The sequence below is a fragment of the Brugia malayi genome (assembly GCF_000002995.4).
Source record: "Brugia malayi strain FR3 genome assembly, contig: Bm_v4_Chr1_scaffold_001, whole genome shotgun sequence".
NCBI lineage: Eukaryota > Metazoa > Nematoda > Chromadorea > Rhabditida > Onchocercidae > Brugia > Brugia malayi.
The window spans coordinates 1,166,342-1,185,912 of record NW_025062475.1 but is presented as its reverse complement, the minus strand read 5'-3'; the positions used below and the strand labels follow the sequence as shown (position 1 = coordinate 1,185,912).

At 21.8% G+C, this 19,571-nt stretch overlaps 2 protein-coding genes across 5 annotated transcripts; one reads left to right on the top strand and one right to left on the bottom strand.

The window, feature by feature from the left end:
- Nucleotides 1–4,517: 4,517 nt before the first annotated feature.
- Bm8663 (Uncharacterized protein) lies at nucleotides 4,518–18,653 on the top strand (the record flags this gene model as incomplete). Of its 4 annotated transcripts, none has more annotated exons than XM_043076172.1 (23): nucleotides 4,518–4,611; nucleotides 5,072–5,268; nucleotides 5,636–5,775; nucleotides 6,249–6,358; nucleotides 6,583–6,683; nucleotides 6,907–6,994; nucleotides 7,243–7,421; nucleotides 8,117–8,187; nucleotides 8,491–8,601; nucleotides 8,838–8,911; nucleotides 9,075–9,233; nucleotides 9,925–10,044; nucleotides 10,706–10,872; nucleotides 11,090–11,153; nucleotides 11,777–11,869; nucleotides 12,162–12,254; nucleotides 12,840–13,035; nucleotides 13,908–14,074; nucleotides 15,012–15,157; nucleotides 16,559–16,682; nucleotides 17,112–17,318; nucleotides 17,528–17,647; nucleotides 18,463–18,653. In XM_043076172.1, the coding sequence occupies 23 exons, from the start codon at nucleotides 4,518–4,520 to the stop codon at nucleotides 18,651–18,653; spliced, it is 3,012 nt and encodes a 1,003-aa protein (XP_042932106.1). The 4 variants fall into 4 exon arrangements, with proteins under 4 accessions (XP_042932106.1, XP_042932105.1, XP_042932108.1 ...); XM_043076171.1 differs by having other exon boundaries at nucleotides 10,706–10,899; XM_043076174.1 differs by lacking the exon at nucleotides 4,518–4,611 and having other exon boundaries at nucleotides 5,167–5,268.
- On the bottom strand, nucleotides 15,416–15,984 carry Bm4411 (major sperm protein 3, putative; the record flags this gene model as incomplete). Its single annotated transcript, XM_001894806.2, has 2 exons — nucleotides 15,416–15,640; nucleotides 15,883–15,984. The coding sequence occupies 2 exons, from the start codon at nucleotides 15,982–15,984 to the stop codon at nucleotides 15,416–15,418; spliced, it is 327 nt and encodes a 108-aa protein (XP_001894841.1).
- Nucleotides 18,654–19,571: the final 918 nt, after the last annotated feature.

Below are 19,571 nucleotides of genomic sequence, written 5' to 3'. Positions count from 1 at the left end.
TGTGTGACCAATTGATATCATTCAAATTAGTAATAATACAAAATAAAGCATTAAGTAATACGAATAAGTATTTAATAATTGTTATTTGTTAATTAATTATTTTTCCTTCTTTGATACTTAATTGTTGTGTAAACAAATTGTCTTTGATACTTAATTGTTGTGTAAACAAAAAAGAAATCAAATACCTAATAGAATTTGAGAAATGAATAAATTAGAAAAAATTATGCAAGTGATAAGATGAAATACCAATATTTTAATTAACTAAATTTTATTAATTATTCAATTCAAACTATTTCTCAATTCATATTCAATATTTTTTTCTATTGCTTTGTGTATGCCATTTATAAAAGAATTTCTCTTTATAGAAAATTTCTTTCATATTAGATTTGCCATTTATATTTAAAAAAAAAAAAAAAAATTAAAAAAGATAAATTATAACTTTATTGTCTTTTACACATATTTTCTTCCATAATTTACCCAAATTTTGCTTTTTTTTTTGTTTTTTTTTGTTTTTTTTTTTTTTTTGCAATATTTTTAAATAATTAAGGAGGAGCCTTATTTGTACACTGTTTGTTTATTTTTTTAAATTTAATGTAAAAATATAACAAATCGATTTGTTTGCTTTTGCATACTATTAAGTGCAAATATCACCATCTGTCATTTTGTTTATTTGACGAATGATAATTTGCTTAGCTTTCTCAAAATTTGTCAACCAAAGCGAAATTACATTTGTAGCATTTCGAAAATAGGATTAAAATGTAAAGTTTAAATTTTGAAAATCCAAATTAGCTAGTCAGTATATAGTGCAATAAAATTTGGTTCAAAGCAACTATTAAGCATTAAATTTGTTTAATAATGTTTTAGATGAATTAAAATATTGACAATTTGCAATTGATGATGTTACATATTTATAGGATAAATTTAAAGCGTAATATTATATATTTTAAAATTTCAAAATATTATTTAAATTCACGACGACAAATTATAATATTTACAATATGAGAGAAATCTAATTTAATTCTTAATTTAGAATTTTTTTTTTCTTGTTTTTGAAAATTTCAAATTTGAAACAAGCAAAAAGAAAAAAAAATGAAATAGCTAATTAGTAAAATATTAAAATAATAAAATTTGACTCAAATACAACTATTAGTAAATATTTTAATAAATTTTTATACCAGAAATTTATATAATATTTAGATTATCTTTTATCGCTAATATTTTATTAATATTTGATTTAAATTTTTTCTCCTTTTTTCATTTTTTTTTCATCGTAATTTAGTTTAATTTAAATTCAATTCTTTTCATTTTTTTTTTTTACTAGAATAATTTTTTGCCAACTGTTATTTGAGAGAAATTTATTTGTTTTAATTTGAATGAAATAAAATAAACAATAAAAAGCATATCATCTATTTCATCCTTCTTTAGAAATTTGCTAGCAATAACAACACTTTCCGCCCAAATAAATCCCTTCCTTTCCCATATTTCCTTGTCTTCTGCGCCTCTATTAGCTTACTCTTCTGCGCTCAGCGCTCATTTCTTCTCCGATCCATTGCCATTTGATCATGATTGATTGATTGTATCGATGATAATGAAGAAGACGAAGCTGCTAAAACGTGTTGCAAAAATGAATGCACCGATTGATTCAATGGATCCTTTCCACGTGGTCAAATCACACAATTCATATACTTATTTTTCTGCTCCTACTTCCATATATCACTTACTTATGCTATTATTTCAGCGTTACTTATACTTCCGTCATTATTTAAGCGTCATTCACGTCCATTCACTATCATTCGACCATCACTTCCGTCATTATTTAAGCGTCATTCACGTCCATTCACCATCATTCGACCATCATTTCCGTCATTATTTAAGCGTCACTCACGTCCATTCACCATCATTCGACCATCATTCCGTCATTATTTAAGCGTCATTCACGTCCATTCACCATCATTCGACCATCATTTCCGTCATTATTTAAGCGTCACCCACGTCCATTCACCATCATTCGACCATCATTTCCGTCATTATTTAAGCGTCATTCACGTCCATTCACCATCATTCGACCATCATTTCCGTCATTATTTAAGCGTCACTCACGTCCATTCACTATCATTCGACCATCACTTCCGTCATTATTTCAACGTGATTAACTTCTAATATTATTCCATTTACCATTTTCTACTTTTTATTTTCATTCCTTTTTTTTTTTTTTAATCAGAATGCTGGGAAAGTAATAATCTGATGTTTCACTTATTTTTCAGTACTATATCTTTATTGTCTATTGTTGTTATTGTTATTGTCACTGTTACTGTTGTTGTTGGTGTTATTACTATTTACTTATTGTTGATACAATTTCATCTAACAATAATATATGAAAATTCAGTTGTATTTCTCCCTCTCTCTCTCTCTCTCTCTCTCATTTTTCCATTACAGTTTTACCTTTTTTTTTATATGATTCATAAATTTTTGTAACCTTTTTCTTTTTCACCTCAATTAGCACAAATAATTCAATGATTCATATTAGTAATGTAAACGTTTCTTCTAATGCATTAATAAATAAATAAATGCAAAGAAAAAAAGAAAGAGAGTTACATTTCATTTTAATCATTGATATTTAAATTAATTCCAAAAAATGTTATTTGCTTATTTTCTTCTTCTTTTTTTCTAATTATTTTGCTTATCCTTTTTTTTTTCTTTGTGCATATTCTAATTATTTCAACTTGTTTATATTTGTTTATCAAAAAAAAAAAAAATAAATAAATAAAGTTATTGTGCTATAAATATATACATAATTTTTTTTTTTGCTTGTATTAAAAAAAAAAAATTTAATTCTAACAGAACGCTATTTGAATTTTTTTTTTATTTCTCTTTGCTTTTTATTTTTATTTATTTTATTTTATTTTATTTGCTTATTTATTTCACTTATTTATTTGGTTTTATCAAATTTTTATTTGTTACAATTTGCTTTTATGCTTGTTTATTTTAAAAATTTATAAAACTAAAAAATAAGAATTTCTATTTTATTTATGCGATGATAATACTTGCATTATAAATTTATTTGTAATATATCTGCAAAACGGATCATAAAAGCTTTTCATTATTTTATTTTATTTTTTTTTTTTTTGACACTTATGGTTTTTTTTTTATATGATCAAGTAGTGATTACCAATGAAATCATGCTGATTTGATATTGATAAGAAAGAGGAAAAAAAATGAAGAGAGAGAGAGAGAGGGGAAGAGAAGAGAAGAAAAGAAAAGAGAAACATTTTTTCTACTTCTCTTAGCAATTTCATCGACCAATTTCAATTGTAACGATGTAAAACTTTAGCGCTATATAAAATATTATTTCTTTTTATTATTTAAATTTTTATTTTTTTTTAATTTTAATAATTATTTTTTCTCCTTTTTCTACTGATTTTGTTACTTTAATTTTTTTTGTTTATTATTTAATTTTTTTTTTTTTTTTTTTAATTTTGATAATCATTTTTTCTCCTTATTCCACAGATTTTGTTATTTTAATTTGTTTTGTTTATTATTTAATTATTTTTTTTTTTTAAAATTTTGATAATCATTTTTTTGCTGACATTTTTACGTTATATATTTTACTGATATTGTTACTTTAATTTGTTTTGTTTATTATTTATTTATTTTTTTTTTTTTTTTATTTTGATAATCATTTTTTTCTCCTTATTCTATTGATACTGTTTACTTTTAATTTGTTTTTTTTTTTTCCTTTTTCATTTCTAAAAACTTTCAAAATAAAATAACAAAAATGATAATTCATGGTCAAATTTATTTACTGATTAGAAGATAAACACTAAGTAAAACATTCAACATATTATTATTTCTTATAATAGTAAATACTTTTTTTATTCTTTCTTTTATTTTATCGCATTTTCTTCAATTTTTTTTTCTCTCTAATTTTTAAATTTTTAAATTTTTTTTTTTTGGAAAATATTTCAACTTTTAGTTAATTTTTTATTTTTTTTTTTTAAAAGCCAAAAATCATCGAATTTTTTTCTGTTTGTAGCAATGCCAAAATGTATTATAGATTGATTGAAAAGTGAATTTAATTTCTTTCTAAATCACTTTTCACCGCAATCGTCGTCTTTTTATTTTTTATTTTTTTGAAATTTTTTGAATTTCATTTGATGTTGCTAAGTGTAGTGATATTAATATTTTGTATCAATCGGATCATTGAATAAAAAAATTAATTAATTAATTAAAAAAGAAATTTTTTTTTCTATTTTTGATAAATAATAATGTCTTTTTTTTTAAGAATTAAAAACTTTTTAAATTTTTTAAAGAAAAAAAAAGAAAGAAAAAATCTTTTAAATAATAAAAATATGTAATTTCAATGATTATTTTATGTTTAAACGTTTTTTCAATAAATTTCATTTGTTGGTTTATTATTTAAATTTTTTTTTTTTTTCTAATTACATTGTCTAATTTACAGAATTAAGAATTGGCTATTAAATTATTACTGTAATTTGCCTGCTTATACACATATGTATATGCTAATTCTATTTTTATTATCAACATTTGATATAATTGATAAAATAAATGGTAAGAAGGAAAATATCGCAGAAGCAAAAATACAAATAGAAAGTTAATATTTATTTCTTTTTTTTTGAAAAAAAATAATAGCAAAAATGTTAAAATAGATTATTGAATATAAGAAAAGAAGAAATTATAAATAAATTAGTAATCGATGGAGATGAAATTATTTAATTATTGATTAGTAGTGATATTTCTGATAAAAATTGATTAATTAATTAATTATTGATCAGTAGTGATATTTCTGATAAAAAAAAATTGATTAATTAATTAATTATTGATAGTAGTGATATTTCTGATAAAAATTGATTAATTAATTAATTATTGATTAGTAGTGATATTTCTGATAAAAATTGATTAATTAATTAATTATTGATTAGTAGTGATATTTCGTGATATTTCTGATAAAAATTATTTCTTCAGTTTTCCTCTTTAAATAATGGATAAATAATGAAATACTTCCTTTTTGTCAATAATTTTTTTTTTTTTTTTTTGCTAATGTAATTTCTAGGAAATAAATTATCGTGTCATAATGGCTGGGTACCGTATGCATCAACCGGATCAGTTAAATACACTCATTGCTTGAAGATTTTAACGGTATTCCGGATGACATGGCAACAAGCTGAAGAAAGCTGTCGACAAGTTGGAAAAGATGCTCATCTAGTTTCGATACAAACTATGGAACAAATTAGCTGGCTTACAGAAGCGGTTTAATTTTTTAAATAATTTCAATTTCAAAATTTGCAACTTCAAATATTTGTAAATAATTATTATAAATATTATTAGCAGAATAATAGAAATTGCTGATGTGTTATTATAACAAATTTTAATTTATTTTTGATATTTTGAATTTTAAATTTTTTTGGGGAAAACAACACACACACACACACAAATACTCAAAAATAAAATAAAATTAATTGTTTGTATTTATTTTAATTTATTATCAAATAATTGATTTAGTTTTATTTTGCTTTTTTCCCTTCTTCTTTTCTTGCTAATTTATATTTAAATATAATAATTTAAATATATATAGATCAATTTTACTGATAATAATTGATAATAACTTTATTTAAAGATTGATAGAGAAATGCAAATAAAAGGGAAATCATTGTATACATTATTTCCAAAAAATTCTCCATGGTTTGATTCTGGCTGGTGGATTGGACTTGGCCAATTATGTCCGAAGAGTCAAAGTGATCAAATGCCTTCCTTCAGGTTTAATTTCCAAGTTTTATATCAATTTCAAATTTACAACTTTGCATTTTCATTGAATGTATCAAAAAACAAAAAAAAAAAAAAAAAAAAGATGGCTTAAAATGAAATCAAAAATTTATACATTAATTAATTTCCAAGATAAAAAAAAAGGAAGAAAAAGAGAGAATAAAAATCATTGTACCATCAAGAATACACGTGATTCACGTGATATTTCATACGTCTTATAAGTACTACTTATCAATAGCAATAATATAGTCAAAAAATTTTCACCTAAAAGTTGAATTTAATTTCTTGTTGGATTGCTAATAATGGTAAATGTTGATAAGAAATAAAAATTTTCTCTTCATTATTTGCTTTTTTCTTTTCTTCTCTTTTTTTTTTTTTTTTTTTTCATATTTTCGGCAAATTTCCGGCAAAATTTTTGAAATAAATGATTTCAGAATTTATTAAAAATTAATAATATTTAATTATAGATGGACTGATGGAAAATTATTTGCAAATGATAAATTGATAATTGGTGATGTAAAACTTACCGTACCAAAATCAAACAAATGGGATAATCATTATTGTGTTTTTTATGATTGTATGTTTTCTGAAAATTTAAAATTTAATTCATCAATTTTTGCTATTATTTGCTTAAATTGTGCTATATATCAATTAGGAATGAAATTATTAATTAGCATAAATATGAATTTTTGTAAAAATTCAGGAAGTAGTTAATAAGAAAAAAGTTTTAATAAAAAAAAAAAAAAAAAAAAAAAAGAAGCATCAAATTCCGTATTGTTATTATTATTACTAAAATTACAGTTCAAAAATCTCCTACCGGATTAGCAACACATCGAACATTCAATATTACCACATGTTCAGATCGTCGACGATTTATTTGTCAAATGCCAGCTTTTTCACAGGTAAATTTAACACTGAACTTATAAATAAAATTTTGTTCAAAAAAGAAAAAAAAAAGAAAAATTTATTAAGTAAATAAATAAACAATTGAAAAAAATAAACAATGAAGAACTTATTCTAAAATTTCTGTCAATAATGTAATTTAATTATTTCATTTAAAAAAAAAAAATTTAATTTTAAGTTTTTTATCATTTTATTATCAAAAATTTTGGATTGATATTTTAGGATCAACTTTCTAGTGGTGGTAGTGCTATTGTAACAGAGGAAGAAGTAGAAATTACGGAAAGCGCAAATAGTGAACTTACCGCTGATTGTTAGCCATTTGTTTGCTTTTTTTTTTTCTATTTATTTATTTCATTTAAAAAAAAATTAATTTCAACTTTTTATCATTTTTAATATTTACTAACAATAATTTTAACAATTTGGCCAAAAAAAAAAAAGTGAAAAAAAGTAAAATATAATTAGATAAATATAATAAAATATAAATTATATAATTTTAAAATATAATTAAATGAATAAATATATTATTATATTATTTTTAATTAATTAATTAAATTATAGTTCCATGTGGTGTTGATCCATTATTTTGTCCATTAAAAACAAGCCAAGGAACTGTATGCTATCGTTTACAAACTGAGCCATTTTATTGGGAACAAGCAATGAAAGAATGTGATGCAAAACATCAATCTGATCTTACTTCAATTCATTCAAAAGAAGAAGCAAATTTCATTTATGAAATGGCAGTGTTTTCTTTTTTTTTTTTTTAAATTTTAATACGAAAAATTTCTCGTAAACAAATATGTTTATTAAGAAGAAAAAATAAACAAATTTATCAGTAGAATTGATTAGATAAGGATATATCCATGCAATTTGGATAATTTGAAGAAGTGATAAAGAATTGAAATGAATGCAACTTAAGATAAATTATTTATTTCTTATCTTCCTGGAAAAAAAAAAAAAAAAAAAAAAAAAAACGTTACTTTTAAAATGATTGAAACATAAAGAGAAGTAAATTTATCAGTATAATTGATTAGGTAAGATATCCATTTTGAGAAGTTTAAAGAAGTGTGAAAAAATTTTTTAGTTAGCTAAAATTTATGCTATAAATTAATCAGTAGTATTCAATTTTATTTAAAATATTTAATTTAATTACTTAAAATAGCTTAATGATGTGGGAAAGATTATCACAAATATTTTTATTAAGGATAAAGTAAATAAAAACATTTTTTTTTTTTTTTTTTTTTTTGAATAACTTTTCATTGTAGTCAAATTTAAAATATTTTTTAAAATATTTAACAATGATAAATTGAATCAAAATAATTTTACTAATTTTGATTAAAAATTCATTCAAAATAATTTTGTTAATTTTACTACTAAAAATTTAGATACAATAATTTTATTATAATAAATTGGAAAAGAAAAATGAATTATTAAGGTACAATTACAACCATCAATAAGTGGTGAAACAAAATATTGGATTGGATTGCATCGAAGAAATGCCCAAAGGTATCATTTTTTTTACCTGTCGTAGTTATCTACTGCTAATAATTCGAGTCAAAAAAAATTTCCAGAAATGATCACCGAATTAAACAAAATAATCAATTTATGATCATCGTTTTTTATTTTTTATTTTATCATCAAAATAATCTTTTTTATTTTATTTTATTTATTTATTTATTTTTGATTCTATTAATTATGAACAGAAAGAAAGTTTAATTTTTCTTTATGTTTTTTTTTTTTTTTTTTTTAAATAAAATTTTTAAGTAAAATAAGATAATTTTAAAAAATGAAAATGAAATAAATTTGTAGTCAATACGAATGGTCTGATGGTTCATCATTTGATTATTTATTGGAACGATTAAGAAATGACGATCCGGATGAAGAGAGAGGTATTTGTGTTGCAATACAATTCAATGTTAGGTTTGTTTTTTGTTTTTTTTTGTTTCTCCACAAAAATATTTTTTTCATTTTATAATTTTTATTTTAAAAAAGTAAAAAAAAAAATGAAAAAAGAGATTATAAATGTAGAAAACAGAAATTTTGATTTAAAAAATTTTGAAAATTTATAAATTTCAATTTAAAAATTCTGAAAGTTTACAAATTTTGATTTAAAAATTTAAAATCATATTTGAATGATGAATTGTTGAATATTTTAGTACGAAATTACTCCAGAAACAACCGCTATATAATCTTTTTGGTGTTCCAATTCAAGTAACAAAGAATACTCCAGGTTCACTGCTTCTCTGTTTTTTTTTTTTTTTTTTAATTTTTTTTAAATTAAAAATTTAAAATGTTTCATTAATCAACGGATCATTTTTTTTAGCATATTTTAAAAAAAAAAAAAAAAAAAATGAAAATTTAAAAATTTTAAAATGAATGAAATATTTTTGTAGCATATTTTTGGACACATCAACGATGTGATAATCGTCATTTGGCGATATGTCGTAAACCAGGCTTTGATTATCATTCTCGTTTTGAATTATCAGCAAAAGAAGAAAGAAGATTGAAAAAGCAAAGCAACTGGAAATGTTCAAACGGATACAAATTATTCAGTTCGTTTTCTTCTCTCTCTCTCTCTCTCCCTCTCTCTCTTTCGTTTTTTTTTTTTCTTTTTAAAAAATAAATTTTTAAATGATGAAATGAATTTCATTACACTAAATTATTCATCAATCTTTTTTTTCTTTTTTTTTTTTTTGCTCAAACAGTAAATTTTCCGTTGATTTTTTTTTTTTTTTAATTTATATATCAGATTCATAATTTAGTTATTTGCAACTTAAATTTGAAATGATATTAAAATTTGAATTTAATTTTTTTTTCTTACAGTTGAATTTTAGCAAGCAATTTCTAGTAAAAAATTTATTAAATCAAATAACTTTATTTTTTATCTTTCTTTTATTCATTAAATTAATTAATTTTCTTTATGTATTTTTTTCATTCTTTATTTATTACCATTAAAATTAATTTCCAACATTGATAAATAAATACAAATAATTAACAGAAAAAAAAAGAAGCTTATATAATTAATATATAGAAATTAATTACAATTAATGATTAGCATTTGTAATTGAAGTAATTAATAATATCAGATTTAAAATTTGATTGCCCTCTTTGAAAAAATTCAAAATGTTACTGAGAAATTAAAAATCTTATTAGCTATTTGAGAAATTGTGAAGAATTAGAAAAAAAAAGAGTCAAAATTAAATTTAGAAAAAAAAAAAATTTAATCTTTAATTTATTGTTAAGGAGGAATGTGTTATAAATTATATGGAACAAATAATAATGGTGTAACATTCAGTGAAGCTATTCAACGTTGCAAAAATGAAAAAGCTAATTTGGTTAGCTTAACTGATATGTATGAAAATGGTAAGAATTTATTTTTTTTTTGGAAAAGAAATTAGGAGGAAATATTTCAATTAATAATTTAAATATCATCAAAATAAACAAACATTTTTAGCTAAATTTAGTCCTTACTAAAAAATAAACAAACAAACAAACAACTACTACATTTAGTCCTTACTAAAAAAATAAACAAACAAACAAACAACTACTACATTTAGTCCTTACTAAAAAAATAAACAAACAAACAACTAAATTTAGTCCTTACTAAAAAAAACAAACAAATAAACAACTAAATTTAGTCTTTATTTAAAACAAACAAACAACTACTACATTTAGTCCTTACTAAAAAAATAAACAAACAAACAACTAAATTTATTCCTTACTAACAAAAACAATTATGCAAGTAAATTTGAATTTTATTATTGTTTCTTTATAATTTCGGTATTGTTCAAGCTGTCTAATAATTTCCTAATTAATACTAAACACATTCAACTGATTTTATTGTTTTAATTTACTTGCACAGATATAATATTTCTTTTCTCATTTCTAAATAAAACGAAGCATGCAAATATTCACAAAATTATTTAATATGTAAAAATTAAATTTTTCTTTTTTTTAAAAAAAATTTATATTTTTATTTCTACAATTATTTAACTTAAATTTTAAAATAAACCTCATTTAATAGGATTTGTTACATCAATGTTGCAAAATTTAAATAGTAATGCATGGATTGGTATGGATATGACAGATGGACGAGTACGATGGTTGGATGGTGAACCGTTAAAATTGATCCGTTTTGGTCCAGATAATCGAGTAATCCGGATTGGCGGTGATCGACATATTTTTCAAAATGTTGGTGAACCTGGTTTTTCCAATGAGGTTATTATATATTTTATTTTCCTACATATATTTATGTATTTCAACATTTAATAATTTAATTTATTATTTAATTTATCATTTATATATTTTTATATTTATTTAGCAAATTCATTTTGCTAAAAATACATTTTAAATATGTCAAAAAAAAAAAAATGTTTTTTTTTTTTTATTTAATTGTAAATATTTTTAGGCTTGTGTTGCATTAGATGCTACTAATATGGTCGGATATTGGAATATTATCTTCAATAAAACTAGTAAATCCCATTTCTTTCAAAAATATTTGAAATGAACTGAAAATTTAATTCATTCTAATAATTATCTATGAATTGCTGGTATAATAAGTTAGTTAATAACTACTTTTTCATTCAATTTTATCATTTCGTAAATGCTAAAATTAGATTAAATAAGATTTAATTTTAATTTAGATTTAATTAGATTTAATTTCCTAGTTCAATCCGTACTCATTTATCAATTTTAGTTATCAAACATGAACTATCTTGATTAATGAGATCTTTTAATGAGTACTAAATTCATTTAATAAACTAATAATCTTAATGTCTAGCTTATACTAAGCGAATTTCAAATTAAACTTTTAAATGGTATAAAAAGGTTAAAACATTGAAGCAATATTATTAAAAATTTCAAATAATTTACTAGCTTTAGCTAATGAGAAATTTAAATTTAACTTTTATTTTAGATTATTCCATATATTTTACTTTTATAAATAGTTTCTCTTTTTTTTTTTTGTTTATTAGAAAAATGATTCAATTAGATTTTTTTTTTTTTTTGCTAAGAGATAATTAGTTTCAAATTGTGGAATTTTTTTTTTAAATTCAAATTTTGTAATTTGAAAAATGAAACTTATTGATTGTTTTAGATTATGTTTTTCCTAGTGGTTCAACAAAAGCAGATAACAAATCAAATCAGTGTGATACAATGGAATTACCATATATTTGTGAAACTTATGCAGGTTAATGATTTTGCACTGTTATCATTTATCATTTATTTTAAGAAGTGTTAAGTCTGAAATGATAAGATAAGATAAGATAAGAGGGAATTGTTGAAAGTTTATTAAATGTTTAACTTAAACTATTTCATGTATTATATTGAATGATGATTTATTTAATTAATTAAAAAAAAAAGAAATTCAAACTTGAAGTACCAACAAAAAAAGAGTAGATAAAATGTAGGTATGATGTCAGAATTAATTTTTAATGAATTCTACAGTTTTAATTAATTAATTAATCAATTAAATATTTCAGATGAATCAGCAAATGTAATTCAAAACAAAAAGACATGCAATGAAATCGATGATATTACATACTGTTTTCTTCTCAATGATCCTAATAAGCATAGTTTGTTATCAATAAATGAAATTTTTTCATTTTTTAATTTTTTTTTTTTTTGAAACAAAAATGAAATTTTTTTTTTAATGCAAAAATAAAAAGAAATATTTAAATGTATTTGATACATTTTACATTACCATTACTAAAGAATGAAAAAGATTATGGCCTTTTTTTTTTGTAATTTTTGTAATTTATTTTTTCAAATATGAAATATTAATTAGTCATATTTAACCTTTTTTTTTCTTTTCAAATTCAATAATTTCCTTATGTTATAATTTTTATGAATTTTTCTAAATTACAATTTCATTTTTTTTTTGATTTTTGTTGAAAAAAATTATTTTGTATTTCTTGCATTTTACTCATTTTTTTCAACTATGAAAGTTAAAAATTTTTTGTTTAAATTTTTCTTTTTTTTTTCATCAAAATTTTCTTCAAAATTACCATTTTTTTTTTTTGATAATTTTGAATTCTCATTTTGTTTTATTTTCATGTAATTTGAGACAAAAGCACAAAATGATGCAAAAAATATTAGTTTAAAATTTTTTTGCTAAAAATTTTTTTTCTTGTTTAGAAAATTTTTATAAAAATTTTCAGTTAATGGTCATTTTAATTTTGTTGATGCATCTGAAATTTGTGCAACATTACCAACAAAATATACAAATTACGGTAGAAAATATGGTCAATTAGCACAAGCTGATAACATTTTCGAATGGTTATTTTTGACAGCAATGGCATTGGAGAATGATTACGATGAATTCTTTATGGGTATTCGTTTCCGGAAATCAGTTGGGTTAGTCCGGCATTGCAAATTTCTGTATGAAACTTGCATGAAAAACCCTGAAAATTTAATAACTGTTAGAGTATTTTAAAATAAATTGCCACTTTCTTTTGATATTTACAATAATTTAAATTATCTAATCACTTTCTAAAACTCCGAAAATCAGTTGGGTCAGTCCGATATTGCAAATTTTTAGCTGAAATTTTACTAAAATTTAATATTTGTTAGAGTACTTTGAAAAATTGCCACCTTCTCTTTTGCTATTTATTACAATTTAAATTATCTAATCTATTGCTAAAAGTATTTTTTAGGTAATATAATTTTTGCTAAATTTATTAATTTATTAATCTATCATTGTTTTTTTTAAGATTATTATTATTATGGTTACAAGTATTACCATTATTATTAATTATGATTGTAATTTATAAGCGAATCTTAGATAAAATGATGAAACACTTTTTTAAAAATAAAGTAATATAAGAAATTCAAGAACAAATGCGAATTAATTTAAATATTAGAGTAATAAAAACGATAGTTTAATGTTTTTTGAAATTTGTTGAATAACGCATGCAATATTTAAAAATTTTATCTCACTGAATAGTTTAATAAAATTCAGAAATTTCGAGAATGTTGTGGATAATTTAGAAATTATTAATTCAATATCCATATTTATTAATTAATTTATTTTCTACTCGTTTTAAATTATAAAATTCTGATCGCAGTGTTATTTTTACTTCTAGATAAGATGCAATTTTCAATCAATTAAATCAATTTTTTCTTGATCAGTTTTTTGAAATAAAGCATCCGGAATGAAGGATATAGTCTTTTCTTGTTTTGATAACAAATACCGATTTCTTCCTGAATGAATGCATTTCCTTTTTCAGGTTTGAAAGAACAGATAACCTTCGATTACGTCTAGCACCTTGGGATATTGGTGAACCAAATTTAAAAAATGGCAATTGTGTTGTTTTGAAAATTGGCAGAAATGGTCCTGCATGGTACATTGATGATTGTATGAAACGTAAACCGATCGTTTGTCGACTTACAAATGGTAAAAATTTATTTCAAATTTAAATTACATTAATTTTTTTTTTTTTTTTTGCGAAATTAATTTTGACAATTTTTTTACGTATGCTAATGTGAATTAATTGAATTGAAAAAAAATTTAAAAATAACTTTTGTAAAACACTACGATAAATTACAAAATTTAAACATTTAATCATTCTTTGTTGATAATTAATGTGGATTAATTGAAATATTTTGTGAAACACATAAATCATAAAGTCTTCTGATAGATGTTATGACTATATCAGTTAACATTAAAGGATTAAAAAAAAAAAAAAAAAATGGTATTTTTAATTGTTACTTTAATTGATAGCAACGTGATATGTTTAATATGATACGTAATATTACTATTTTCTAGATTATAGCAACGTGATATGTTTAATATGATACGTAATATTACTATTTTCTAGATTATAGCAACGTGATATGTTTAATATGATACGTAATATTACTACTTTCTAGATTATAGCAACGTGATATGTTTAATATGATACGTAATATTACTATTTTCTAGATTATAGCAACGTGATATGTTTAATATGATACGTAATATTACTATTTTCTAGATTATAGCAACGTGATATGTTTAATATGATACGTAATATTACTACTTTCTAGATTATAGCAACGTGATATGTTTAATATGATACGTAATATTACTATTTTCTAGATTATAGCAACGTGATATGTTTAATAGGATACGTAATATTACTATTTTCTAATTTATGATTACGTGATATGTTTGATAGGATAACGTTGTAATTACGTGATATATTTAATCGGATAACATTATAATTACGTGATATATTTAATCGGATAACATTATAATTACGTGATATATTTAATCGGATAACATTATAATTACGTGATATATTTAATAGGCTAATGTATTATTACTAAATCATTGCTAAACTTAATTTTAGAAGAACCAATGAGTATGGTACCACAAACAGTACGTTGCCCAGATGGTAAAGAGGATTGGATTCTTGGTGAAACACATTGTTATCATTTAGTGAGTAATACATCAATGTTTAGCTCAGGATTTAAAGCAGATCATGATTGTTTCAAGGTAAGTATAAAAGTATGCTAATTAGCTAATTCATTAATAATACAGGGAATCAATATTGTAACATATAGTTTAAAAAAAAAAAAAAAAAAACATATTCATCGGATTTTTTTTTTTTTATTTTTTTTATTCTATCAAAAATTATTCAAATCTTACTTTTATTTTTCAATTAATTATGTATTAATTATACTTTGATAATAATTAATTCTTTTATACAAATAAAATATTTATTGATAAGAGAATTTTAATATGATATCAAAATCATTCTGCTTTAATGGGCAAAATTACTTCGCCTGCTTGCGCTCCAGCTTTAAATGGTGCCTGTGGATCATCTTCTTCGTCTGGTACCTCAGCCCATTGAATGACAAATTTATCCTCTTTAGGTGGTCCTTCTAGACGAATTATTGTCAATTCTGTTTTGTCACCTTTTGAAACAAAACCATATACTGGTGTAACACGATAATGATCATTGTTGGTTGATTTCACCTGAAATTTCAATTTCAAATTTTATCTATTTATACTATAATTTATCATCAATACTGATAATCTTACAAAAGAAAAAGAAAAAAAAATGAAGGAATTTATAAAAATAAGATAATTAGTATGAAAATTACACATTATTTTTATTTATTAATTTATAAAAAATTTTTAAAACATTTTTTTTTTTTGTAAAACTATTTTACAAAATAAAAATTTTTAAAAAATTCATAGATGAGAATGAAACAAACTTTAAAACCAAGTCTGCCTTCGGTTTGATTGATTATATTAACAGTAGCGTTACCTCCAGATGCTTGGAATGTTACATCGGGAGGATCGATATTCATTGCCATCCTAAATTATAGTACCTTTGAAATATATTTTTGTAAATAAATGACTAAACGTAAAAACGTGAAATCGTTCGTAACGGTATACGTCGAAAAGCAAAATTGAAATGAAATATTTTTATTGAATTGTGATAGTTTAAATACTTTTCCTTAATGATTTATCTGTTAACTAATTTGCATCATTTGCTACAAAATTACTTTTACTTTCTTTTTTTTTTTTTTTTCTGAAATTTATGCAAATTAGTAGATGAAATTAATTATACAAAATAATATGTTTATGCATTTACTCAAATAGAGTATTACTTTTTGATGTTTGACTTTTTTTTTCATTCTATTCTATTTCAATATTCTATTTCTATTATTTTTCATTCTATTCTATTTGAATTTCTATTAGTTTCTGAGTAACACTTTTAAACAATAATTGTTGTGTTACAATTTTAATTACTTTTTTTACTTGCTAATTACTATTTCGAAGATTATTCATTTTTTTTTTTTTGTTAAATGTACATATTTTCATATTTTTATTTTTGTGAATTTTTAAATTGTTTATATTTTTTTTTTAATTGTTAATTAATTTTAGTATTTTAATGCAACATTGGCAAGTTTTGAAACACAAAAAGATTTTGAATTATTCAAAAGTCACATACTGCATAATGAATTATCCGTATCAAATGCTTTAATTGGGCTCATTCGACAACAACACGGTAATCATTACTCTAAAATTTCCAAAAAAAAAAAAAATTAATGATAAAAAAATAGCAAATATAAATGATAAGCATAAATTGTTATTCTTATAATTATGATAAAAAGAGTGAAAAAAGGGACTCATATCTGGTGATAATATTGATAATTATGATAATTTTTAATAAGAAAAGTGAATAATAATGACACTAGTAGGTATTTCATAATGATAATAGTAATGATAGTGATAATAATGAAAAAAACAACAACAACAGTAACATCAATAACAAACAATAATTGAAGCAATGATTTCAAATAAACTGCAATTGAGTAAAATAATTTTTACAAAAATTTTAATTTATACAATTAACTCTTTGAAAAATTAAAATTAAATTTTGAAAAAAGAAAAAAAAAAGGGGAAAGAAGAGTTGGTGACAAATATTTTTTTTCAGGTTCATATGCTTGGAAAGATTTGTCACCGGTGACATTTCTGAATTGGGCTGAAGATGAACCGGCTGATACGAAAGGTCGAATAATTCAACAATGTGTGAAAATGCAACTTAATGGTAATTACACTTGGCATAGTCTTAGCTGTTGGCAAAGTACACATTTCTTATGTTCAACACCAGTTGTTAATGTAAACTACAATCCTTCTGCAAGTAATTTTTATAAAATATTAACTTTTTCTTTTTCTAAAATTTAAATTTCAAATTTTTATTATTTATTTGCAAATAATTTTGAATGTATTATGAAGAAAAAAAAAAAATTTTTTTTTTTCCATCAATAACTAAATAGTAAATCGATGAAGGTAATTAATTATTAAATTAGATTAATTTAATTTTTTTTTAATGAAAAATTTTTGTTTTAGGAGAAAATGATAAAAATGAAGGATTTTCATCGCAACAATTATCATATGATAAGGAACGAAATAGTAGGAAGAAATTACCCAACGATTATGATAGTTATTCTAGTAAAACAGATCAAAGTTGTAAGTATTTACATTTTAACTACTTTTTTTTTTTTGTTTTAAATTTTTAAAATAAAAAGGATTTATTGATTAAATCATTTGAAAGTGCTAAAATTGATATTTTTTAACTTATATGAATTGTTGTTAAGAAAAGAAAGCAGTGGAATAGGTAAAATTATGTATGTTGCTATGCAAGAATCATGATTGACAGATAAATTATATAATATTTGAATAAAACTCAAATTCAGTCTAATTTAATTTAGCCTGATTAAGATTTACTTTCAATTAAAAGTTATAGCATATAAAAGAAATAACAAAGTTAGTGTTCAAAAGCTAAATGTGAAGCAAATTATCTGAAATTAAATATCGTTAATTCCTAAGACTAAAGTTAATTATCATAATGTTTTATTCTTACTTTGTGCTAGATTTTTCTTCTAAGGCTTAATTAAAATTAAAACTTGATAGGCTATTTAATTAGATTCATTTCTGATTAATTATTAATAGCAATTACGGTATAAACTGTAGTCAAAATTTGAATTGAAATATTGATATTAATTGCTCACTGTTATATATAGTTATTCAATTATAGTTTATGCAACAGTTTACAATATTTTAATATTCATTAAGTTTTTCATTTCTATTCTATCTAAATTACATTATAATATATAAAGTAATTATTAAGTTTTCTATTTCTTATCTTCTTCTTCTCTCCCTCTTTCTCTCTCCCTCAAATTATATCACAATTACTATCAATAATTAATGAATTGTTAATTTTCAAATTTTCTAATTTGTGAAATTATTTGAACAAAAATAAAGTTTATTTAATTCTTTTACAGTATTACCAGTGCCATCAACTCAATCAATAAGCGCAATTAGTACATTCGGTGAAATTTGTTTAGTGCTTATCGTAGCGCTAAGTATAGTTGGCGGTATACAATTGTGGAAACGAAAACGACGATTGCGCTTAAGCAGTCAACGAATTGTACAATTTGATCAACTTCAAAATGAGGAAGAAAATACCATGTAGATGTTGATATGATACGGGTAACAATGATAACAGTAGTAAAAAATGAAAAATTAATTTTATTAAGTTTTAAAAGAAAAAACATTTTTTTATACTCCTCAAAACAACAAGAAAAAAAAAGTTAAATTAAGTTATATTTTTATTTCAATTTAGTATGGAAGTTAATATGCTTCATACCTCTATTTTTTCCATTAACTATAATTTGTCATTTCCCTTTTTTTGTTCATTTATGCTAATTTGTTTAATTCATTTATCTCAATTTTATGATACAATAATAATTGGATGATGATTTAAAGAAAAAAAAAAAAAAAAATTATACGAATATATTGGCATATTGCAAATAGCACAAATTATATAGAAGTTTTCATCTGTTGCAAAAAATTTATTTTTTTTTTTTGTAGATAATATTTTAAATTTTATATAATATCATATTTTCTATTTTTTTTATTTTCTTCTACCGTAATACCGTAATTTAGAAATGAAATTTTGATTTCGTTCCTCATTTTTGTTTCTGCTTTTATTGACATTTTTCATAGGTATTTAAAATTTGGTTTAATTAAGGTTGGAAGAATTTCTGATTAAATTAAATTTATTTGCAAACAGTTAATGTCAGTCAATCATAGTAAAATTTGCCGCTTCCTTTCAAAAAAGAAAAAATTGTGTTACTGTATCATTTCATTGAAACTGTATTTTCAAATCCTGAAACGGTAGCTTATAAATTGCGATATAATAAAGTGACGAAAAGCGCAAATAATCTTATAAAATATTTTTATTCTAGAAATTTGTTCTATTTCTATCATTTATTCAAATTCATATGTAAATTTTTCCGGTTTAAATTTTTTATGCTTTAAGCAACGAACTGATAAATCGTAAACATCTGATGAATTAATTCACATATAAATTCTTGCATTCTAAAACTAA